A 26,416-nucleotide genomic window follows, 5' to 3' on the forward strand; every position below is an offset into this window, starting at 1 on the left:
CTGACTGCGTGACCCTAGGCTAGTCACTTAAACATTTTGTGCTCAAGACCACATTTGAAGATTATCAGTTGCAGAGAAGGTGCTGACTTGCATTCATAGATAGTTTCCTCATCAAGGAGTTCCCTATATCAAAGAAATCCCAAGTTCAGTCCTCATCCTATAGAAAACTAATATAAAACAATTTCTGTTCTCAAGGAGCTTGCAATCTAGTGTGGTAGGAAAGGTTTCAGCATGTACCCAAATTACTTGGAATACAAGCTACAATCTGATAAAAATATCGGAAAGCCACGATTTAAGATTTAAGGATTGGGAGATCATTTCTATCTTTGTGGGAAAAGAAAGGCTTTTTAAAAATATATAATGAACAAACAATAAGTAGAGTGGTGTTTTCTCTATATCTGAATATGGTGGTAAAGAGTGGTACGCTATGGGGTGTTATTTATGAAAGACTACCTCTTTCCTATTAATACGTCATTGAAGTTGCTCACTGCATATGGAGAAGATTCTTGTAAAAATTTTATATAGATGAGAAAATAGGTGATTCTTGCCTTTTTCAGTATTGATAAGGTAGGAGATTTTTCTTCAATGCCTTTGGTATCACCCCCACCTTCACATACCTTACAAATTGATCACCCAGTACCCTCACAAAGATATTACTTCTGTCATGGAACTCTCCTATTTATCTATGCTTGGGCGAATCTAGTGACTTTTCACACCTTTGTTCTGTCTAATTGGAGTCCACATGTGGTGGCTCTCCTACCTTTGACCATGAAAAAGTTTGTTGTAAAAAAAATTTGCAAATGTTTCCCATCTTTCTTCTGTTATTATTCTCATTGCATTTTCATCCTTAAATGCTCTCGGGGTGATCTGCTTAGCTTGGTTTCATCAAATTTTCTTAAACTAGTTTTTTCCTCTGCTGCTTTTCTCTTGCTGATGATACATTACCGTTCATAATCTTCTCTATTTCTTCTCTGTAAGATTTTACAAATAAATAAATATTCTAAATTGATCTTTATCTTGTCAGCCATATATCTCTACTTGGCATTTACATTAAGAATTTGCTGACTAAGGGACTTTTTAGGCTTTTCTTGTCTACCTGTTATGGCAGTTGATTCTTATGATAAATTTTTATATTTAATTATTCTAGTATGTATATATGTCTTTTTTTATCCATTTCACATTTTTCTTCATTAATAACTCTTTAAATAAGTTGAACTAGGGTTGGATTTTTTGGTACTCATTATCTTTCCCTAATTTTTGTTCCGTATTCTAGTGTTATACTAATTTTTATCTTTGTCCTAAGCAGTAGATGGTTTGGTTATATACAGATACCTGATTCAGGAGTACTTCCCACTTTAGCAACTAATCATTTCTTATTTTATAAATATAATCATTTTCATTATTGTGAAGTTATTTAGTGTTTGACATGTCAAGCACCTTGTAAGTCTTTGAGCTTTCTTTACTTATTTCTAATCCATGCTGTCCAATAAATTTTTCCCTTACCTCACTTATCCCCACCTTTCCATTAAAGTCACTAAGTAGCAAAGTATATATTGGTTTAATTTGGGTCTTATTGGGTTTTTAATAGAATTTCTCTCCTTCAATCAGATATTGGTGTATAAGCTGCAGTTGTTTTCATGGTAGTCTTTTAGAAAATATTTATCGCAAGTTCTGTAACATGAGATGATCAAACATCCATAGAATATTTCTTGTCACCTTTGGACACTTGATACAAACAATTCCACCAATTTCTTTATTTTCCTCTCCTAAAAGAACCTGTAAACCACTCTTGCATTAAGCCATGACTTACTTCCTTTTTCTGGGTTCATTTACACGGAGGATGTTAAGATGGATATGATTTAGCTTCCCAAGAAACAGGTCCACTCAGTGGTCATTGGGCAAGACCAGTAGCCAAGTTAAAGTTGTCTAAAAACTGGGTGACTCTTAGTACCCTCTGCCCCTGTTTCCACTAGTCACTGCCACCTTTGGATGGAGGCTGCCTAGGACTGAGGGGCATTTCATTTGGTTTCTTTTTATGGGTTGTTGTGGCCAAAAATGTCGTCACCAGATAGCCAAAGTAGATTCAGACTGTTGTCAAGATCAAATTTGAAGTCTTTCCGGTGTGATAAAACCTGCAAATACTTCTCCTTCACTTGTATAGCCTTCAAGAACCCAGAATCATCTTGGGATTGAAAAGAACACTACATTTTGTGTCAGAAGACCTGAATTCAAATTCACATGCACCATTTAGCAACTGTGAGATGCTTGGTTAATCATTTCATCTCTCTAATCTAGGGGTCTATGACCTACAAGATCAGGATAATAATATCTACCATGAATGCCCCAATGGGTTATTATGAGAACCATATAATATAATTTATATAAAGCACTTTATAAAACATGAAGTCAGAAAATATTATTTTCTCCATTAGCATATACTTAATCATCTCTGGAAATGTGGTTATAGAGTTCATTAGATGAAGGAATACACCATGCGTGACAAAAGCATAGCGGCTTTCACATAATACATTTGAATTAAAGTAAAAAATAAATTAAAACTACATCAGCACCACCCATTAATATAATAAAGAAAAGACTTAATAATTGCTTGTGTTAGTGGTGATTTAACAATGTTCCTCAATTTAACAAAGTTTTTGGGAGAAAGATTTTTTTTTTGAAAAAAGAGTTTCTCCACTGTGCTCTACCCCTCCCCCGCAAATAAAATAATTTTCAAAAAAGCTTTTACCATAAGTATAGACAGTCCAACAAAAATAAAATTCCCACATTGGCCATGTCCAAATATGCATCTGTCATTGTGGTTTTTCAGTTTATCACCTCTCTGTCAGGAAATCAGTGGCATGATTCACCTTCATTCCCCTGGACTTGGGTCTTTTCATTAGAGCTCTAAAGTCTTTAAAGTTGTTTTTCTATGTAACATTGTTCTCACTGTATAAATCATTCTCCTCCTTCCCTTCACTGTCATTCTGCACTAGATCACAGAGGTCTTCCCAGCTTCCTCTGAAATGGTCCATTTTGTCATTTCTTTTGCCACAATAGTATTTCATTGACATGTATATGCTGCAGTTGGTTTAGCCTTTACCCAGCAGGTGTGTAGCCCCAAAGATTGTTTTGAATACTTCTTTACCCTTAAAACAGTGGTGGACAATAGATATGGAATGCTGTATGCATCACGTTGTCACTGTGTCTTTTTTGTTTAACTTATTTCTCACAATGAGGGTTCTATGGGAAAGGATTATCACAGAGAGACAAAAATAAAACTAAACAAAAAACATCAATAAAAATTTTAAGGATAAATTATAGTTTGAAATTCTTTGGCATGGATATCCATAAAACCCTTTATGTGCAAAAAAAAGACTGAAAGTTTTCCTCTACATTATGAACTTTTGATAATCTTAATACAGTTGTTCCCCTCTAGAGATGTTGATTTTTTTTAAGATAGCCATGAGTGATTGCCTATTTGAACTACTAATGTGGTATCTTTTGATTAGAAGTCAACCAGGGAGAATGGTTGTTAGTTTCAGGGAATGGGAAGCTTGAGAGCCAGGGAGAAAGATGGTTTCTTGTTAATGTTTTACTGCAATGCACCCCAAGGCTCCTGCTGTTTGCAAAGAGAAGATTAATGCAGCAGCAGGTACTACTGGTTAGCATTGGCCTCTTTAACCTCAGTGTAGACCAACTCTGACAGGATTCTGGGGAGCTTACCCTCAGACTAATTAGGGCTTGCTAAAGTAACATCCCCAAGAGCCAACAAACAAATCATCACTCTTACTGCTACCACCAATTCTATACTTTGTCTAGAGTTTTATAGGGAGAGGTACTATGGGGCTCAATAAAACATTTATATATCCATTAAGCAACTGCAGCAGGTTTTCTCCTAAATTACAAGACCAATTCAATCAATTAATGTTACTGGGAAAATAGATAAGCTCTGTATATTTTGTGAGCATTTCTTTAAATTCTGGCCTTTCTAGTCAATCATATTTAAAAAGAGGCAAATTTTTATTTTAGAAATCAACTCTTTTGTTTTCCTGGCAGAGTACCACACTGGCAGAGGAAATATTGGACATTTCTGTATTCAGCTTATTATGAGAAATTGTCCGGAAGTTCCATGGATCTTATCTCCAGAGGGGCCTCACTCAAAATTAAATTCTTTTTCAAGGTTTAGAAGGTGGAAGAAACATTTTGAAAACAAGATTCTGTGATTAACAGTCAATATGCTAAAAATGTCTACAGATAATTCTAAAGAACTATAAAATGTTAACTACACCACAGAGCACTGACAATCTAAGATAAAATACTGAAAGAGCTTATAGAATTCATATTATTAATCTCTTATTAGTTGGCCTTTGGTTTTAATGTCAAGAAGTTGCAGAAGTCCTTGCTAAAGTCCCTGCAAAAATTCAATTAACCTTTCTGCTTAAAATTGACTTAAAATCACTGCCAGAAGTGGGGTTACTAACCAGGTACTAGCCCCATGATCAAGGAGGGCAAAGAATAAGAACTAAAGATTAATTCCCTGAAAAGCAAACTAATTGGCAGTGAATTTAACACACCAGCAACATAATTCAGCAGGAGGAGAAAAAGGAAGATTTTTAGCCAAGTACAAAGCATTGAAGGTAGAGATATAATGTATAAGAAATTTTCCCAACCCTCGTCCAAGCTAATGGAGTTTGGCCTTCTTTAATAAATAATATTTTAAGTTTTTAATATTTATATAATATAGACCTTGAGCTGAACTGGTCTATAATAGAATTGGTGAGCTTGAGCAGGAGCATATGGTAAAAAAGATAAATAGAGCACAAAACTTGGAGTCAGGAAGACCGCAGATTGAATCCGAACCTTAGCACTAGCTATATGACCAACCCTGAGAGAGACCCAACCCCTCTGCCTCAGTGGGGTTCTCTAGAAGCTGAGAACCACAGCAGCACCTAGTTCTGGGGGTTGTCATGAGGATAGCATATTTAAAGTACTTCATAAATCTTGAAACATTATTATAAATGTCAGGTATAATTAGTGGGACCCAACTCTTTAAATCAAGCAGGATCAAGTTGTCTAATCCAGGATGAAGCCCTTTGATTGGGAATGAGGGAAAACCCTGTTTATGCCTTTGGGGTCAAAACAATCAGCATTCAACTGTGAAACCTTAGTGATTTTGTTTCCCAGTCACTTTTTCAGTTGTGTCTGACTCTTCCTGACCCCATTTGGAATTTTCTTGCCAGAGATCCTGGAATGGTTTGCCATTTCCTTCTTCAGCTCATTTTACAGATGAGGAAACTGAGGCAAACGGGGTTAAGCAACTTACTGAGGATCACACAATTAGTAAGTGTCTTAGGCCACATTTTAACTCAGGATGAGGAGTCTTCCTAACTCCAGGTCCAATGCTCTATCCACTCTGCCACCTAGCTTCCCTACCTTAGTGATAATATGCCTTCTTTCATAGAAATGGGCCAACAGTTTGGCCTAGGGAAATAGGTTATTCTGGAATCTTCTAGCCTGCCCTGAGGAGAAAACTAGAAGCAAAGAGATGAAAGAGTCTAGTAATGAGGTGACAAAAGCCTGAAATTGAATAGTAGAAGTAAAAATGAATGGACAAATGGAAAGTAACAAAGGAAGCATCCAGAGGTGACTGTTTAGATGTGGCAAGCATCAAAAAGGGTGGAGTAAGGTGTCACTATAAAATTTAGAGCCAGAGTGATCGGAATGGTTGAGATTTAATTGATGGAAGGAAGAGGTGGGGAGAGGGGTTGATTCAGAAAAGACTAGTTGACTATCAGACATAAAATTGGAAATGTTTTATGCCAGTCGTAGACGCAGTACTGAAGCTTGAGGTTTAGGGCTAGAGGGAGCTCAGAGCTATAGAGAGAAATATGTCATCCTCCTTAGTCATGACCTCTCTACCAAATGCCTCATTTTATGGATCAGGAACTGAAATCTAAAAAGGTTATGATGTCAACGGATGAGAGATTAAAAGCTGGAAGGGACCTTGGAAGTCAATGAGTTCAGCTCCCTCTTGTTGTAAGCAAGGAGACTGAGGTTCAGAAAGAGGCCCATGGTCACAGAGCTAGTCAGTTTCTTTGGTGGGATTTTAACCTCGGATTGCCTGACTCCAAACCCAACTCTCCATCCTCCCATGTTTCCTTAGCATTTTTGGTCTGGTTGGTTTCATCCACTTAAAGAACTCCTGGCATGGTGTATTGGCAATCAAAATGGGCTCTTAGCACTTAATTCAACCAAGTGCCCTTGGAGAGTTTGGCCTTTATTTCCTTGATTAAATTAGGAGTCCTTGTTGGCCTCCTTGCCTCAAGGGAAAGCCTAGTTTACGTGGGTTTGAGTGACATGTTTGTGACATCAGAGGCTTTTAGACCATGTGGGTTTAAGTTGCATTTTTGTGACAATTTTAGGTCACGTGGGTGAGTCACGTGTGTGACTCACCCTTGACCCTAAAAAATATATAAAACCAGGGGTTGGCTTTCCTTTTTCGGAGCTCTGACCCACAGCAGTAGTGGCGCATGTGGCTCTGGGCCAGCCGTTGTTATGATCTCCCTGGCTGGTTGGTAACTGTGAATTGTATTTGGTCTGTCTGTCGATGTTTGTAATTTGTTTGTATTTGCTCTGAAGTTTCGGGTGCTGGCTTTTTCCCCTGAACTAAGTGAATGGCATTTGTATGCTGGATTAAAGTAAGATTGTCAGCCCCTTAATGTTGCTTTCCTTAGTAAAGGAGATCAAAGAGAACCTGGGCTTGCAGCATTCTGCGAGCTGGTTGATGTGGGTTTTTCACCCCCACAGCAGCTGCTAGCCAGATTGTTGAAACACATGGAAGCTCCCTCCACCAATGCAGATCAGCAACATGTCTGAGACTCAGTTTCAGAGGGTTCCTTGAGACACTGGTGAGGTTAATCGACCTTGCCATGGGCACACAGTTAATATGGTTTCAGAACTTGAATCCAGATCTTCCTGATTCCAAGACCACCAACACCAGCTGTGACATGAATTTTATTGCTATTTTATTAGTGAATTGAATCAGTTTTGACACTGAAGGGCTATCCAATATTCCTATTGCCTTTTCTCACAGGTAGATACTTTCCTTTCATTTGTTCCCTTCTAAAATCAACAACAGCAGCAACAAAACTTTCTGCTAAGTTTCAGAAGCATCATTTGGACTAGAGCTAACATGGTCTTCAGAAGATCAATAGTTGCTGTGTTAATTGATGCTAATAGGTACTTAAACTGAGGAAATTAAGTTAGTTAAGATCATTAAGGCCCTGCTGTGCTCTGTTCTAGGTACTAATAGACTTAAGCCCTTAAAAAAAGAAGACATCACTTTTACTTTCCAAACTAAGTAGTTAATATATGAGTGAAATTCATCATAGGATCGTAGATTTAGATTTAGATCATAGATCATAGATTATAGATTCATCCTAGATCATAGATTTAGATTCATAGATCATAGATTATAGATTTATCATAGATAAAGATTTAGATTCGTAGATCATAGATTCGTAGATCATAGATTTAGAATTAAGAAGCCGTGTCCTTCAGAGGACATTTTACCAATGAAGAAGTTGATATCCAGAAGGCAGCAGCAAACTATCTCTAGCTCATTTTCCTGGTAGTGTTTTCAATACTCAGTGCAGGGCTATGGAATACAATTCAGACAGTGGATAGAATACGGAGCCTGGAGTCAGGAAGACCTGAGTTCAAATGTGGCCTGGCTGTGTGATTCTGGGCAAATCCCTATCCACTTCACCAAAGAAAAAAGGCCTAGGGGAGGCATTGGCCATTTTCAAATAAAGAATGGTGACGCAAAAGAATGAGTTGGTATTCTATGAAGCTTTTGTGGGCAGGCGCAGAAGGAGCAGTGGGTCCTCAACCTGTGCCTTCATTGATATAAGGAGCTCCCTCATAAAGAAGCACCCTATCTTTACCAATGCAGATCTGCAGTTTATAATCTCTGAGAGTTGCCTGGGACCCTGGGGGGTTAAATAATTTGCCCATGGCCAGATGGATAGTACGTAACAGAAGTGGGCTGTGATCCCAAGTGGTCCTACCCCTCAAACTGGCCTCTCTTCATTTGACTATACCCCCGCTAGATGAGACTCTAGGTGGCATCAGTATAACCAGTAGGTGTTAAAAAAGGAAAAGATTTCAGCAAGAGGTGAAAGGGAACTTTATGAGCCTTAAAGCAGTCCGACAAGGGGTAGAGGAGACAGCAGACACATGAGCAGAAATATCATAGAAAGCATTCAATCCCTGGAAATGAATTTGAGCCAGATGACTTCTTAAGGTGCCTCACAACCCTCAGATTCTGTGATTCCATAATTCTCTCTTACTTAACCTCAGAGGTAGGTCAGCCAAACCAATATTTACAACTTTGTAAGTAAACAAACTGTACTTGTATTTGCAAGTAAATACACCCGAGGGAGGTGAGAATTCTTTTCTTTACAGGTGTCTTTGCCTGCAGAAATCAAAAGCTCCACTCTTTTCCTTCCCTTCTCTTTCAAAAACCCAGCTACTGTACCATACAAAATGGTAAAGAAAACAACTTCAAAAGTTATTAGGGATTTGATCCTAGGGAAAATGCCTGAGGAAATGAGTTTTCTGAATGATCTTTTTCAGTATTTGAAAACTGCTAGCCACAGTATAAAGGGATTGGGAAGGTATTCACAGGATCCATTAGCTTAGAGAGCCATAGGAAAAAAAAAAGTTGGTAACCCTAGAAGAGAAAGCCAAACAACTAGATAATGTGTCTGTGAGTGAATTTTTATTTACATGACTAAAAATATAACGTGTTTGGGGAGTATTGAGTGAACAGATGGCTACACAGAGGTTATATCTCTACAAGTTTGTAAGTAGGTCATAACCTGGAAAGGTTTAGGTAATTAGGTAAGGACTAGGTAATTCAGCTCTATCTCTATATTGTTCCTTTCTCTATAATCTTAACCTGTAGTGAGAAAGATCTGAGTTCAAATCCATCCCCTACAATACTGTCACTTAACTCTCTCAGCACTCAAGACTCTTTAACCCTTATTTACCTTTCTGCCAAGCTGCTTTTATCTCTGCTTTGAGACTGGTCTCTAACTATTCACTTAACCACAAATCAGAACTCAGGCTAGAACTCTAAAGCTCTTAAAGCCTTTGAAATTACAAGTAGCTTTTTAACCTCCTCTCCTCACCCCACCTGCTGTCACTTTAGGAACATGGCAGCTCCAGCTCCTGAGAAGCAGAAACAGATATATTCAGTATAGACATGGAGCTCCTGACGCTCCGCTAATATCTATCTCAGACAGAAAGGTTCTTATGTTATGACTGCCATAATCAGATCCAGTGTTGAACTTCGTGGGTCTGGCCAATCAGAGCAGGAGGCTCAATCTGCCACCAGATTGTGGCCAGTCAGCAAGCATTTATTAAGAACCTACTGTGTGTCAGGAACTGTGATAAATACTAGGGATACAAACACATTTAGGAAGAAAGAAAATCCCTACATATTCAAAGAATTCAATAGCTGGAAGGGAACTTACAGTTTGAGACCGACCTCCTAATTATATAGACAAGGAAACTGAGGCTTATCCCCCCTCATCATCAACTTCCTTTGTTCCAGTTGCTGACAGGTTGAGCATTCATGAAGTGAATGGTCTTGTAACGTCTTTTAGTGTCCATTTTGAAGGTATCTTCTGAAAGCTTCAGGCAGGCAACCTTTTTTCCCAATTTTTTAATATGTTTATTTAAAGTTTTGAGTTTCAAATTCTATCCCTTCCTCCCTCCCTTTATTCCCCTCTCCCTGAGACAATAAGCAATCAGACACAGGTTATACATGTGCAATTATGTAAAACGTTTCCACTTTAATCATTTTGTACAAGAAGACTCAAATTTTAAAAAAATGAAAGAAAGTGAAAATAGCATGTTTCACTCTGTATTCAATCAATATCTTTCCCTGGAGGAGGTTAGCATGCTTCATAATTAATCCTTTGGGATTGTCTTAGATCATCATATTGCTGAGAATAGTTAAGTCATTCTCAGTCTTCATCAAACAATATTGCCATTACTGTGTATGGCTTTCTCCTGGTTCTGTTCACTTCACTATGCATCAGTTCATGTGTTCCCAAGTTTTTCTGAAATCATCCTGCTTGTCATTTCTTTGTAGCACAATAATATTGCAATCATATACCCCAGCTTTTCTAGCCATTCCTCAATTGATGGGCATCGCTTTGATTTCCAATTCTTAGCCACCACAAGAAAGCTGCCATAAATATTTTTGTGCGCATATGTGCTTTTCCCTTTTTTGGATGTCTTTGGGATTTAGACCTAGCAGTGGTATTGCTGGATCAAAGGGTATGCACAGTTTTATAGCCCTTTGGCCATAGTTCCAGTTTGCTCTCCAGAATGGCTGGATGAATTCACAACTCTACCAACAGTGCTTCAGTGTCCCAGTTTTCCCACATCCCCTCCAACATCCAACATTTTCCTTTTTTGTCATATTAGTCACTCTGATAGGTGTGAGGTTGTACCTCAGAGTTGTATTAATTTGCATTTCTCTGATCAATAGTGATTTGGAGCATTTTTTTCATATGAATATAGATAGCTTTGATTTCTTTGTCTAAAAACTGCCTGTTCATAACCTTTGACCATTTATCAATTGGGGAATGACTTGTATTTTTATAACTTTGAGTCAGTTCTCTATATATTTGAGAAATGAGGCCTTTATCAGAGATACATGTTGCATAAAAATTTTTCCCAGTTTTCTGCTTTCCAGATAATTTTGGTTGTGCAAAAACTTTTAAATTTTATATAGTCAGAATAATCTATTCTACATTTTGTAATGCTGTTGGTATTTTCTTTGGTCCTAAGTTCTTTGCTTATCCACAAATCTGACAGAAAAACTATTCCATGCTCTCTTAATTTGCTTATGGTATCACCATTTGTGTGTAAATAATGTACCCATTTTGACCTTATCTTGGTATATGGTATGAGATATTGGTCTATACCTAGTTTCTGTCATATTATTTTCCGGTTTTCCAAGCTGTTTTGTCAAATAATGAATATTTGTTCCAAAATCTTGGATATTTGGATTTATCATACTCTCAATCACTATGGTCCTTTACTATAATGTAATTTGTACTTAAGCTATTCCAGTGATCCACCACTCTTTCTTAGCCAGTAACAGATTGTTTTGATAATTATCATTTTATAATACAGTTTGAGATCTGCTATGGCTAGACCACCTTCTTTCCCATTTTTTTCACTGATTCCTTTGATATCTTTGAGCTTTCGTTCCTCCAGATGAATTTTGTTATTATTTTTTCTAGCTCTATAAAATAATTTTTTGATAATTTGATTGGTGTGGCACTGAATAAATAGATTAATTTAGGTGGAATTGTCATTTTTATTGTATTGGCTCAGCCTACCCATGAACAATTAGTATTTTTCCAGTTGTTTAGATTTAACTTCACTTGTGTGAAAATTGTTTTATAGTTGTATTCATATAGTTCCTGGGTTTGTATTGACAGGTAGACTCCCAAGGATTTCATAGTGTCTAGAGTTATTTTAAATGGAATTTAACTCTTGCTGCTGGACTTTGTTGGTAACATATATATATATATATATATATATATATATATATATATATATATATATATAAATGCTGATGATTTATGTGGATTTATTTTGTATCCTGCAACTTTGCTAGTTGTTAGTAATTTCAATTAGTTTTTTAGTTGATTCTCTAGGATTTTCTAAATATAACATCATATCATCTGCAAAAAGTGATAATTTTGTTTCCTCGTTGCCAGTTCTAATTCCTTTAATTTCTTTTTCTTCTCTTATTGATATGGGTAACATTTCTAGTACGATATTAAATAGTAGAGGTGATAATGGGCATCTTTGCCTCATCCCTGATTGTATTGGAAAGGTTTCTAGCTTGTCCCCATCATAGATAATGCTTGCTGATGGTTTTAGTTAAACATAATTTATCATTTTAAAATAAGCTCCATTTATTTCTGTGCTCTCTAGTGTTTTTAATAGAAATGGTGCTGTGTTTCATCAAAGGCTTTTTCTGCGTCTATTGAGATAATCATATAATTTCTGTTGGTTTTGTTGTTGATATGGCCAGTTATGCTTATAGTTTTCCTAATATTGAACCAGCACTGCATTTCTGGGATAAATCCCACCTGGTCATAGTATGTGATCCATGTGATATATTGCTGTAATCTCTTTACTAGTGTTTTATTTAAAAATTTGCATCAGTATTTATTAGTGAAATTGGTCTATAATATTTTTTCCCCATTTTGGCTCTTTTTGGGTATAAGCAACATATTTGTTTTTTAAAAGGAATTTGGTAGGACTCCTTCTCCTATTTTTCCAGATAGTTTATAGAGTATTGGGATTAATTGTTCTTTAAATGTTTGGTAGAATTTACTTGTGAATCCGTCTGGTCCTGGGGATTTTTTCTTAGGAAGTTTGTTGATGGCTTGTTCAATTTCTTTTTCTAAGATAGGGTTATTTAAATATTTTATTTCTTCTTCTGTTAGTCTGGGTAATTTATATTTTTGGAGATAGTCATCCATTTCATTTAGATTGTCAAATTTATTGGCATATAATTGGACAAGATAGCTACTAACAATTGTCTTAATTTCCTCTTCATTGGAAGTGAATTCACCCCTTTTATTTTTGATACTACCAATTTTATTTTCTTTTTTCCTTTTTTAAATCAAATTAACCAGTAGTTTATCTATTTTATTTTTTTTAATAAAACCAGCTTTTAGTTTTATTTATTAGTTTAATAGTTTTCTCACTTTCAGTTTTATTAATCTTTCCTTTGATTTTCAGGATTTCCAGTTTGGTGTTTAATTGGGCATTTTTAATTTGTTCTTTTTCTAGTTTTTTCTAGTTTTTCATTGATCTACTATTTCTCTATTTTATTGATGTAAGCAATTAGAGATATAAGTTTTCCCCTAAATACCACTTTGGCCACATCTCATATATTTTGGTATGTTGTCTCATTATTGTCATTTTCTTTAATGAAATTATTGATTGTTTCTGTGATTTGTTTTTTGACCCACTTGTTTTTTAGGATTAGGTTATTTAATTCCCAATTAATTTTCAATCTCTCTTTCCATTGTCCATTATTGAATGTAATTTTTATTGCATTGTGATCTGAAAAGGATGTGTTTACTTTTTCTGCATTTGGTTGTAAGGTTTTTATGCCCTAATACTTCGTCAGGTTTTGTGTAGGTACCATGTACTGCTCAGAAAAAGGTATATTCCTTTCTATGCCCACTCAATATTCTCCACAAATCTATCATATCTAACTTTTCCAGAATTTTATTCACCTCCTTAACTTCTTTCTTGTTTATTTTTTGGTTAGATTTGCCTAATTCTGAGAGGGGAAAGCTAAGATCTCTCACTAGTATAGTTTTATTATCTATTTTCTCCTGTAACACATTCAACCTCTTCAAAACTTTAGATGCTATACAATTTGGTGCATATATGTTTAGTATTGATATGACTTCATTGTCTGTGGTACCTTTCAGCAAGATATAATTTCCCTCTTTATCTCTTTTAATTAGATCTATTTTTAGGTAACCTTTAAGAGCAGAATTTCACTATGCACTATGGTAGCATTGGTTCTTACTACCTGGGACTCCAACATTTAAAAACCCTGGCTATTTTTTAGGTTAAAAGAAATTTTACTGAAAATCAAAATATTGTCATTTGATAGAAGTTCCATCTGAATGAGAGTATAATTTTAAAGAAATTAACTTTCATTGCCTTCAACGGTAATAGAGTAACTAGAACTGGGCTAGCTTAGTTTTGCCTAGTTTATCATCACCAGTGATTTGTAATTTGCACAATGGCTTTTAAATGCTTTCACACAAAGTTAAATAATACTGGTTTATCACTTCCATACTACCATTATATTGTTTCTCTTTTCAAAGGGTATTTCTATTCTCTTAAGTAAGTAAAGGCTTCCCTTAGATTCTTATCCATAAAAACTAGAAAAGATCTCAGAGACCACTAAGTCCTGCTGGCTGATTAGATGAGGAAATAAAGGCCCAGAGAAGTTATAGAATTTGTTCAAGGACAGGTGGTTTTTCAGTGCTTGTGAGTTTCCAGTGGGCTATTTTCTTTGAGAAGCAGATACAGGCACAACCGGTATTCCCTATTGCTCTGTCCTTTGCACCAGCCAAGTCTCCCCTGTGGCTAGCACACTTTGGTGTATTTCTGGCTTCCCAGTAGGTTTTACCTGCTAACTCTTCCTTCCCAGTTCTCCCTCATATTCACCCATCCCTTCTGGTGCCCAGTTTTGGGTGTTCCTCTTGATGCTTTGCTTCCTTTAATTTGCCTTCCAGATTGTAATTCCTGTTTCACTGTATTTGATGTTTTATCTCCCCCCACTCTCCTCTCAATTTACTCTATTTGACTTCTCATTGCTGATGCTGCACTTATGTGTTAGCCTTCCTCTGGAACTTCTGCCCAGACTTCTGCTGTGGACTTGGTCAGTGGCATAGCCTAGACTAGAACCCAAGGCACTGGACTCTAAGCCAGGACTCTTTTCACTTTGTTATACCTCCCTTTAAGTGGCACAACCTCATTGAGAGGGATAAAGGGAGGGAAGGAGGAAGGAAGGAAGGAAAAAGGAAGAAGAAAGGAAGAAGGAAGAGAGAAAGAAAGGAAAGGAGAGGAGGGAGAAAGGGAGGGATGAAGGGCAGGGGGTAAGAAGGAAGGAAGGGAAGGAAGGAGGAAAGGAGGGTTAAAGGAAGGAAGGAAGCAGGCATTTGTTTAGCCCTTACTATGTGCCAGGCACTGTGCTAACCTCTTGAAATATAGGTACAAGCAGAAAAGACAGATAATTACTCTCTTCAAGGAGCTTGCATTTTCATGGGAGAAGAAAACATGCAAAAGAGTTTGGAGTGGAAAGAGAATGAGGAATGAAGGTTATGAAATCCAGAAAACAGGAGTAAATAGAGGTTCCAGGGCAAGGAGTTCTCAGGTGCTGAGAAAAGTTCTCAGATAAGACAGTGGCAGAGGCGAGGTTTTGAAGTCCAAAAGTCAGCAACACTGCTGGGAGGAGAGTTATGAACAAATTAGCTGAGTTGCTACTAAGTAGTTAGAAAGAGACCACTATAAGTGTTAAGTCAAAAATTAATCTAGGTCAACACTGAAGAAATCCAAAGAAGATAATAAACCCTCAAACAGACCAAATTAGGCAAATAGAGTAGTTAGCTGGGTGGGGTCCAGTAGAGCTTCTGTTGCCATGCCAGGAGTTATTCAATAGGACTTTGCTGCCATATGCCTGTCCATGATCCTCACATGATGTTAATCTATGAACTGACTTAGTTATTGAACATGGATTATGAAACCTATAATTAGAAAACAACCCATTTCTAAATAAGCAGAAAGGCAGAGAAAGAGTATTTTTTATTGAGTTAAAAGATTCCTTCTTTTTCCTGTTAAAATTGTCATTAATTTCATTTTTAGAATACATTTTTGAACAGTAAATTTTAATATCTATGTATTTGGGCAAGTCTAGCCAACCAGTTTACAAATGGTCTTGCCAATCAATGCAATTTTCTATATATAGGCCCTAAAATATTCCCATTGTTTGTTTTTCAGTAACTCCTTTTTCATAGTGTAGAGATTATCTTCTACTCAGTCTTCCTGCCTGCATTTCACAGATAAGGAGTGAGTAAAGTCAAAATTAATGAGTTGTCATGGTAAAGCGCTCTAGTATCTTTGCCAAGAAAGCCTCAAGTAGGGTCGTGAAGAGTCAGACACAACTGAAACAACTAAACAACAACAAGAATTGTCGAGTCAAAGCAAAAAGTATTTATTAAGCATATATCATATGTCAGGCATTGCGATTTTCAGATCTTGGGCTCCTTGCATATATTTTGCATAACTAGCTAATTTCATAAGGATATAACACTATTAAAATGTAGAATCATAATGAATGAAATAGAACCAACCTTAGAGAAAATCTTGTCCAACCACTTTAAAGATGTATTTAGCTGATAACCCAATATAAACACAAAAATTTGAAGTACTTTGGAAAAAATTCCCTCTTTAATAAGAAAGAACTGCTGGGAAAACAGTCTGGCAGAAAATAAGTATAGACCAACATCTTATACCATGTTCCATGGCAAATTCAAATTAGACATATGACCTAAATATTAAAGATAAAATCATTAAAAATTTTAGAAGAAATATATGTATATTTTAATGCAATATTTAGTGAAAGTGACTAAATGTCCTTGTGCTCTTACAGTGGAATTAGTACAACCACTCTGGAAAACAACTTATAAATAATCAAACAAAATGATTAAAATGCCCATACCTTTTGATTCAGAGATTTTACTATGAGGTATAAACCCAAGGAGGTCATTGGTAAAAACAAACAAATAAACAAATATACCTTTTACCACTGCAGATAGAGGATGAATTTTTTTGTAAGAAGAAATACATTTTGTTAATTTTTTTTGTTACATTGTCCAAATATTTCCATACATCTCTCTTTTTCTCTGTATCCAGAGAACCATCCTTTATAATGAAGTGGGTTTTTTTTAAGAAACAGAGAAAAAAATTCAAGAAAACTTATCAATACATCCAAAAATTGAATATACCCAAAGTTCATGGATTACCCATCTTTGCAAATGAATTGTGGGGAGGTGTCTTCTCATATATCTTCTTTGTGACTAAGCTTGTTCTTTATAATTTTACAACATTCATTTTTTATTGTTTCATGGTGGTCTTTTTTCCCATTTACATTGTTATAGTCATTACATATGGCAGTTAGGTGGCAAGGCAGATAGAGTGCCAGACCTGGACTCAGAATAATCTTCCGGAGTTTAAACCTGACCTCAGACACTTACTAGCAGTGTGACTCTGGGCAAATCACTTAACCTTGTTTGTCTCAGTTCCACATCTGTAAAATGAGCTGGAGAAAGAAATGGCAAATGACTCTAGTATCTTTGCCAAGAAAAACCCAAATAGGGTCATGAAAAGAGTCAGATACAACTGAAACAACTGAACAACAGAAGTCATCGTCGATATTGTTTTCTTGGCTCTGATTTTTCCCATGCTTCTCTGTGTTCTTCACATATATAATTGCTTACAGCACAGTAATATTCCATTACATTCTTGTACCACAATTTTTTAACCACTCCTCAATAGAAGGGCCTCTACTATAAATATATTTGTGTATATGGAGTCTATTTATTTGGTGTTTTGTTTTTTTTTTTTTACCAGTGACCTCCTTGTGTTTATGTCTTGTAGTGAAATCTCTGAATCAAAAGGATGGGTATTTTAATCATTTAGTTTGATTGATTATAAATTGCTTTCCAGAGTGGTTGTTCTAATTCACACTTTTGCCATAAGTGCATAAGGACATTTTAGTCACTTTTCATTAATTACACTAATTACTTCATTACTTCAAAATTACTTTCCAGTAAGTCTGTTGTAAGTGCAGGAGCATGCCTTTCTTTCACTAACCTCTCCAATGTTGCTTATTCCCATTTTTTATTATCTTGCCTGTCTTTCTGGGTTTGAATTAAAACCTCAGGCTCATTTTGAGTTACATTTGCATTCTTTCATATGGATTTTAACAATTTTTTTTTTTGAATGACTGACTGTGGGATCTGCTTTATTGGCTTGGGACCAGCCATCAGATGCAGTTTAAAAAAAAAATACAGAATGGGCTTCAACCAGGACCAGGACAGCACCATATGTTTCCATTTCTGGAGGGTTCCTTGATGAGAGTCAATTGGTACAAAACACTGGGGTGGGGAGGGGGACAGGTGCAGAAATGAGGCAATCTGGTGTTGAGTTCAGTGGTAGCCGTCGGGAGAGGAGTTGACAGTGAACAGGTGGGCTGGCTTCAAGCTGTTTCCTTCTCATAGGTCCTAACGCATACTGCGCTGCCATGAGTTAGTGTCAGAATGAGCTTTCCATCCTGGAGCTCCCGAATCAGTGTGGTCTCCTGCCCGTTCCACTTCTGGACATGGACAAGTTTGCCTCCGTCCAGTGTGACAAGAGACTTGACCTTCCTATCATCAGCCGTTGTCTCATCAAACTCTACTCCCAGCTTGAAGGAAATCTCGGTGTTCTTGAAAGTGCTATGAGTCTTGAGAGTGACGGTGTCCCCACTGATCTCGATGATGGTGGTGGGCTTGGTCATGTTGGCCACCTGCCTTGTGGCAAAGCCAACACCAAGGGACTTCATGTACTCATCGAAGTTCTTGCTGTCAACCAGCTTCCAGGTGCCAACGAAAGCATCTACCATGGTGCTAGGCTAGAGGAGGCGAGGCCGGGCTGGGCTGGACTGGGGATGCGCTGAAAGGCGCTGGGTCCGGATCTCGGATTTTAACAATTTACAATTCTTTCTAGAATGGTTTGTTCCTATCATGTACTCACTTCTCTTTTTGGGGAATGGCTTTTTACTGTTAGTTGTTCATACAGTGTATCTTAGATACCAAACCGTTATCTGAAAATTTTAATGCAAAGATTTTTTTTTCCTAGTTGACTGGTTTTGGAAATAAATTATTTTTTTAATTAAGATTTTTTATTTTTAGTTTACAACACTCAGTTCTGCATGATTTTGAGTTCCAATTTTTCTTCCCCCTCTTCCTCTTCCCTCCCCAAGATGGCATGGAATCCAATATATCTTCTACATATAATTTCACATTAAACTTATTTACACAATAGTCAAGTTGTAAAGAATAATTATGACCAGTGGAATGAATCATGAGAAAGAAGAAACAAAAACAAAAGAAAAAAAAAGAGAGCAAATAGTTTGCCTCAATCTGCATTCAGACTCTATAGTTCTTTCTCTAGATGTAGTTAGCACTCTCCATCATGAGTCCTTTGGAGTTGTCTTTGAACCTTGTATTGCTGAGAAGAGCCAAGTCTATTAAGGTTAGTCATCACAGAATCAATATATCTGTGGTTGTGTATAATGTTCTGCTAGTTCTGCTGAACTCACTCAGCATTATGTTGTGTAGGTTTTTCCAGGTTATTATGAAGTCTCTATCTTCCCCATTTCTTATAGCACAATAGTATTCTATTATATTCATATACCACAACTTGTTCAGCCATTCCCCAATTGATGGGCATCCCCTTGAAATAAATTCTTAACCAAATATGATAAAGGAACAATTACAAAAGATAAAATAGATAATTTTGATTACATTGGACAAACTTCTTTGTGTCAAATATCTCTGACAAGGATTTGGTTTCCAAGATTTAGAGGCACTAAAAAGAAATACATAAGAAAGACCAGAAGGTATTCCTGTGGAATGTCATTATACTATATCGTTGGTTCCCATTAACTTCTGTTTCATGAACCCTTTTCAACAACAACAAAAATATGTTGTGAACCATTGGGGTAATTTAATATACAGTTCATGATATTTCTTTAGATTTATTTGCAATAACTTTTGCTCCAAAAAGCTTTGAATTAATTAAGTACATTTAATTAATTAATTTTTAAAATTATGTAATTACCATCATAAAATACAAACATTTATTTTACTTATAATTATTAAAATTAATATAAAACTATAACACTAATCATAAAATAATCATGAATGTTCCTATATGAAATTTTCTATGTAAATCAAAATAAGCAATCCAGCTAGACTTGCTCTGCTTAATATTCTCTATATGTATTATTAATATTGATTAATAACTAATGTTATTCATATTAATTAATACCAATAGTATTCATATCAATTTTTTTTACAAATTTTGTTGAACATAAATGACATTTTAGTGAAATAAGTTGCAACTTGGAAGATGTTTAACATAATATAATAATCATATGTGGACTTATTTTTTCCTATCTTGGACTTTTTATATAAATAAAAGTTTGTAGTATTTGCTTCACCACCAAACACATTCTTAAATCTCATTTTGCATCATTTATTTCTGTGTTTTGTTTTAAAACAAGAACAAAGTGAAAATGCTTGCTCACACAATTATGTGATAGAAAACAGAAGGATAACTTTATAAGCTTTCTTGCTGAGAGATGGAGACTTAAATTTTTAGTCATCTAAGCATTCATTCCAAATTTTCTTCCCCCTTTCCCCCCTCCCTCCTCAAGATGGCATGGAATCCAATATATCTTCTACATATAATCTCGTATTAAACTTATTTACACAATAGTCAAGTTGTAAAGAATAATTATGACCAATGGAATGAATCATGAGAAAGAAGAAACAAAAAAAGAGAGGAAAAAAAACAAAAGAAAAAAAGAGAGCAAATAGTTTCCCTCAATCTGCATCCAGACTCCATAGTTCTTTCTCTAGATGTAGACAACTCTCTCCATCATGAGTCCTTTGGATAAAAATAAATAGCTGTTTATGATATAAAATATTTACTTTTTACTGACTAATGAAAAGCACTTGTGTTAAATGATGAAAGTATTTAACATTGAGTTACATATATTACTTAGTTTTTTGACAATTTTTTATATCAACGTGTATATGTACTGAAACTCTTCAGATGTGACTTTTTCTTCTATCATTGACACATCAGCCCAACTGTCACAGAAATTATCCTAAATGACTGACCACTGTTGCCAATATGTTTATTTGAAATCTGCCAGATAGATAGAACATTGGATAAGTTTAAACTGGAAAAGAGAATAGAGCAACGAGAAGCAATATAAGTTTTGTTTCCGCAGAACATTTGTGATGGTCGTATGATGGCTTTAAAAATGGCTTGTAATGCACATACCCTGTGTTGAAGGTTTTCAAAAAGCCTGACATTTTATTCTGCAAGAGTACAAACTTTTGCAACATCTTGATCAGGTGACTGCACAGCTGATGAGATATATTTACATAACACAGGAGAATGAGGAATCTACTGTGGTACACTGTACCAAATATAAGTGGGGATACACATAAAGTGGATTTCAAGAGGTACTTTATTATTTTACAGTATTCCTGAGTCCGCTATCATTATATTCTATATGTGCCAGTTAATTGAGTTGTTTAACAAATTGTTCGATAATAGCTTACTTTAAGTTTAGGGTTTTTTTTTTCTTTTTTTGCTTCTATCAACAGCTTTTTTTTTTAATTTGATTTTTTTTAATTTATTTATTTAACATAGTTTTCAGCATTGATTTTCACAAGAGTTTGAATTACAAATTTTCTCCCCTTTTCTATCCTCCCCCCCACTCCAGGATGACATATACTCTGGTTGCCCTGCTCCCCATTCAGCCCTCCCTTCTGTCACCCCACTCCCCTCCCATCCCCTTTTCCCTTCCTTTCTTGTAGGGCAAGATAAATTTCTACACCCCATTGCCTGTGTATCTTATTTTCTAGTTTCATGGAAAACCATTTTTTTGTTGTTTTTGAACATCTGTTTTTAAAACTTTGAGTTCCAAATTCTCTCCCCTCTTCCCTTCCCACCCACCCTCCCTAAGATGTCAAGCAATTCAACATAGGCCACATGGGTATCATTATGTATAACCCTTCCACAATACTCATGGTGTGAAAGACTAACTATATTTTGTTCCTTCCCAACCCATCCCACTTTATTGAATTTTCTCCCTTGACCCTGTACCCCCATCTGACCTCCCCTCCATCACCCCCCCTTTTTTTATCTTCTTCACTCTTCTTTCCTGTGGGGTAAGATACCCAATTGAGTATGTATGGTATTCCCTCCTCAGGCCACATCTGATGAGAGCAAGATTCACTCATTCCCCTCTCACCTGCCCTCTCCCCTCCTCCCACAGAACTGCTTCCACTTGCCACCTTTATGCGAGATAATCCACTCCATTCTATCTCTCCCTATCTCCCTCTCTCAATACATTCCTCTCTCATCCCTTAATTTGACTTATTTCTTTAAGATATCTTCCCTTCATCTTCAGCTCACCCTGTGTCTACCCTCTCTCTCTCTCTCTGCACATATATATATATATATATGTATATACATATATATATACACACACATACATATATACATACATGCACATTCACATATATATATATATACATAAACATATATATATGCATATTCCTTTCAGCTACTATGATATTGAGGTCTCATGAATCAAACACATCATCTTTCTATGTAGGAATGTAAACAAAACAGTTCAACTTTAGTAAGTCCCTTATGATTTCTCTTTCTTGTTTACCTTTTCATGCTTCTCTTGATTCTTATGTTTGAAAGTCAAATATTGTATTCAGCTCTGGTCTTTTCACTGAGAAAGCTTGAAAGTCCTCTATTTTATTGAAAATCCATACTTTGCCTTGGAGCATGATACTCAGTTTTGATGGGTAGGTGATTCTTGGTTTTAATCCTAGCTCCATTGACCTCCGGAATATCGTATTCCAAGCCCTTCAATCTCTTAATGTAGAAGCTGCCAGATCTTGGGTATTCTGATTATGTTTCCACAATACTCAAATTGTTTCTTTCTGGCTGCTTGCAGTATTTTCTCCTTGATCTGGGAGCTCTGGAATTTGGCCACAATATTCCTAGGAGATTTCTTTTTGGGATCTATTTGAGGAGGCGATCGATGGATTCTTTCAATTTCTATTTTGCCCTGTGGTTCTAGAATATCAGGGCAGTTCTCCTTGATAATTTCTTGAAAGATGATATCTAGGCTCTTGTTTTGATCATGGCTTTCAGGTATTCCAATAATTTTTAAATTCTCTCTCCTGAATCTATTTTCCAGGTCAGTGGTTTTTCCAAGGAGATATTTCACATTGTCTTCCATTTTTTCATTCCTTTGGTTCTGTTTTATAATATCTTGATTTCTCATCAAGTCACTAGCTTCCACTTGCTCCAATCTCATTTTTAAGGTAGTATTTTCTTCAGTGCTCTTTTGGACCTCCTTTTCCATTTGGCTAATTCTGCCTTTCAAGGCATTCTTCTCCTCATTGGCTTTTTGGAGCTCTTTAGCCATTTGAGTTAGTCTATTTTTTAAGGTGTTGTTTTCTTCAGTGTATTTTTCAGTATTTTGGGGAGTCTCCTTTAGCAAGTCATTGACTTGTTTTTCATGGTTTTCTCACATGCTTCTCATTTCTCTTCCCAATTTTTCCTCTACTTCTCTAACTTGCTTTTCCAAATCCTTTTTTGAGCTCTTCCATGGCCTGGGACCAGTTCATGTTTTTTTTGGAGGCTTTTGGTGTAGGCTCTTGCACTTTGTTGACTTCTTTAGGCTGTATGTTTTGGTCTTCTTTGTCACCAAAGAAAGAATGCAAAGTCTGAGACTGAATCTGGGTGTGTTTTCGCGTCCTGGCCATATTGCCAACCAACTAACTTGACCCTTGAGTTTTTCAGCGGGGTATGACTGCTTGTAGACTAAAGAGTTCTATGTTCCATGTTTGGGGGGGATGCGCCAGCTCTGTCACACCAGCACTGCTCCTTCCCCAAGAACCCCCAGCCCAGACTGGGCTTAGATCTTCAGCAGGCTGTGCACTCTTGCTCTGATCCACCACTTCATTCCTCCCACCAGGTGGGCCTGGGGCGGGAAGCAACAGCAGCTGTAGCTGCCCTACCTCCGCTGCCCCAGGGCGGTGGCCAAACCTCGATCTCCTTCCACTCCACAGCTTTTCCCACTAACCTTCTCCACTGTCTTTGGTGTTTGTGGGTTGAGAAGTCTGGTAACTGCCGCAGCTCACTGATTCAGGGTGCTAGGGCCCACTCCACCTGGCTCCTGGTCTGGTTGGTCCCAGCTGCTCATGCTGGGCTCTGCTCTGCTCCTCTCCCAGCTCCCAGCTCCATGTGGGATAGATCTCACCCAGAGACCATCCAGGCTGTCCTGGGCTGGAGCCTTGCTTCCCTCTGCTGTTTTGTGGGTTCGGCAGTTCTAGAATTGGTTCAGAGCCATTTTTTATAGGTTTTTGGAGGGACTTGGTGGGGAGCTCACGCTAGTCCCTGCTTTCCAGCCACCATCTTCTATCGACAGCTTTAAAATAATATTAGACTTTTAAAATGTGGGACCTCCACTATAGATAACTCTCTATATCTTAAATGGTGACATTGAGAGTGCTCATGTTGTTCTTCCATGAAAGATAATGACATTTCCTTGAAAGAGTTCTTTTATGTCTTAGTGATGCAGTTGGAAATGAAATATTATTCCTACAAACTTTTTGATTAATACAAAGAGAGAAAATCCTCTGAAATATTTTAAAAGAGCACTTCGCAATTTTGGTAGCAAACTAACAATACCATAGAAAAACATCTTGGCTTCTGTGCCATATATGGGAATTTTACAGTTAATAATTGTCTACAAGGGACAAAACAAGGTTGGCAATTATCTTTTGATGAATAACAGTAAATTTAATATTTCAAGATTAAGGACAAGCCATTTTAATAAGACCACCCATGTAAGACATTTTATTAAATAAAACCCAAAACATCTGAAATGAAAGTAATTTATTTTTGAAGGAAGTCTTTAACTATCCTGTTCTTTTAAACTCTCGTTTTTCTAATTCTCTCATTTCTAATCTTTCCTTGGGTCACAATCAGTTAGTGAGAAAGCCAATGCTGTAGCATTAGGACTAAATTCTCCTTCATTAAAACGGTGAATGCGCATCATTTATTCTTTTTTTTTAATAGAATTTTCATTGTTATATCTCAGGAAACTTTTCCCTTGCCCCTCCCAGAAAGCCATCAGAGTAACAGAGTATTTTTAAAGACAAAAAGAAAAAGGAGAAAATCAGCATAACTAATCAATACATTGAAAAAGTCTGAAAGTATACATAAGGTGAATCTCCTACCTCTGAAAAGAAATGGGAGGTGTGTCTTTGAGGCAGATCATGCTTTTGTTCTTTGCAGTCTTGTAACATTCACTTGCAATTGTTTTGTAGTTGTTCTTCTTCCCATTTAGATTGTTATCATTGTGTGTGATGTTTTCTTGGTTCTGCTTACTTCATTCTGCATCAGTTTGTGTAAGTCTTTCCATGCTTCTCTATAGTTATCATATTTGTCTTTTCTTATGACAGTAGTATTTTATGACATTAATGTATCACAGTTTGTTTAGCAATTCCTCAATATGGTCATTAAAATACATGTGTGTACGATACACACACGTATATACATGTATATGTTTTATGTATGGATAGAGATATAGTAGCAGAATCTCTAGGTCAAAAGGTATGGGCATTTTAGTCGCTTTATTAACAAAATTCCAAATTGCTTTCCAAAATGGTGGTACCTATTTGCAGTTCCATAAACAATGAACCAATATGCCTAACTTCTTGTAAGAAGGTTGTAACCCTTCCATCACTGACTATCCCTACTTTTTGCATCCTTGCCAATTTGCTAGGTATAAAGCATCATTTATTTGTAAATTAAAGTCTCAACATCTTATATCCATTCATCTTTTTAAAATTTTCTTAATCACTTGGTATATAGATTATACAGTTAGTTGGGGATGCAACTAACAGTCATGATTTTTTTAAAATGCCAAGTCACAATGTAAAATGTATCTCTCATAGCTTATACCCAAGAAAGCACAATTACCCTGAATCAATATAACAGGATTGTAGACATATCAAGTGGTAACCAACCTTATGAGTCCTTTAATCCATTCTTTACCTCCAGGATGAATGGCACTTCATCCTTCCCATCAGATCTTTTGCATGTAAAATCATAATAAAATTTACCTTATTTCAATCTAATTTAGCACAAGTCGAGTTTTCATGATATTCTTTATCCCAGATCCCTCAGAGGTGTCCTAAACCTAGCATTTTAAGTCTAGTTTTTATGCCTTCCATTTATCAGACATGGATATCAGCTAGTTACTGTCCTCCACCTTCCATAGTTCAGTTTGTTCCTGCCTAGGTGAACTCAACCTCCCTGCAAGCTTTAAATTGTGAAATGAAGCTGAGAAGAATACACCTCCAGATTTTCTATCATTATCATAAAATGATTCTGGCTATTATATATGCCTATTTGACTTGGAAGATTAAGATAATCGTTTAATGAATCAACTGGTATTCTCAATCCTATTGTTTTTTTTCTTTAGCTATAATTACTGTAATTAAATTTAATCATCTCAGTCAAGAGGCCAAAAAAGGCTATTTGTCCTTGGCTTCATTCTGCATTTTACCAGTCTCTTTAAAAAAAATCACATAAACTACTTTTGATCGTCATATTGTAACTGAGTACAGCTAAGTCCATCTCTAGCCTTGATAGAGTTTAACATGGAAGAAAACTCATAATATTAACTTAATTCACACCAACTTAAACAAGTAATCACATCCTCAGCAAGTATTGGAATAAGTTTTGGGGGTCAGACCCCGTGTTTGCATCTTACTACTTTTGTGACCTTAAAAAAATAATGTTAGCTCTCTGGGCTTTGGTATCTTCATCTGTAAAATTAAAGGAGTCGAATGAGGTGATTTTGAAGGTCTCTTCTCATTTCAAATCTGTAATTTATAGGCATGAC

General features: G+C 36.3%; 2 protein-coding genes across 2 annotated transcripts in view; one reads left to right on the plus strand and one right to left on the minus strand.

Moving 5' to 3' along the window:
• PRKN (parkin RBR E3 ubiquitin protein ligase) overlaps positions 1-26,416 on the plus strand; it is a 1,915,523-nt gene that overhangs the window by 1,716,516 nt on the left and 172,591 nt on the right. The window lies entirely within an intron of this gene.
• On the minus strand, positions 17,636-18,363 carry LOC118855909 (fatty acid-binding protein, heart). Its single transcript, XM_036765949.1, has one exon. It carries the CDS (start codon positions 18,293-18,295, stop codon positions 17,891-17,893), a length of 405 nt encoding a protein of 134 aa, XP_036621844.1. The 5' UTR covers positions 18,296-18,363; the 3' UTR covers positions 17,636-17,890.

Source organism: Trichosurus vulpecula, chromosome 7, assembly GCF_011100635.1.
Source record: "Trichosurus vulpecula isolate mTriVul1 chromosome 7, mTriVul1.pri, whole genome shotgun sequence".
Classification (NCBI taxonomy): Eukaryota; Metazoa; Chordata; class Mammalia; order Diprotodontia; family Phalangeridae; genus Trichosurus; species Trichosurus vulpecula.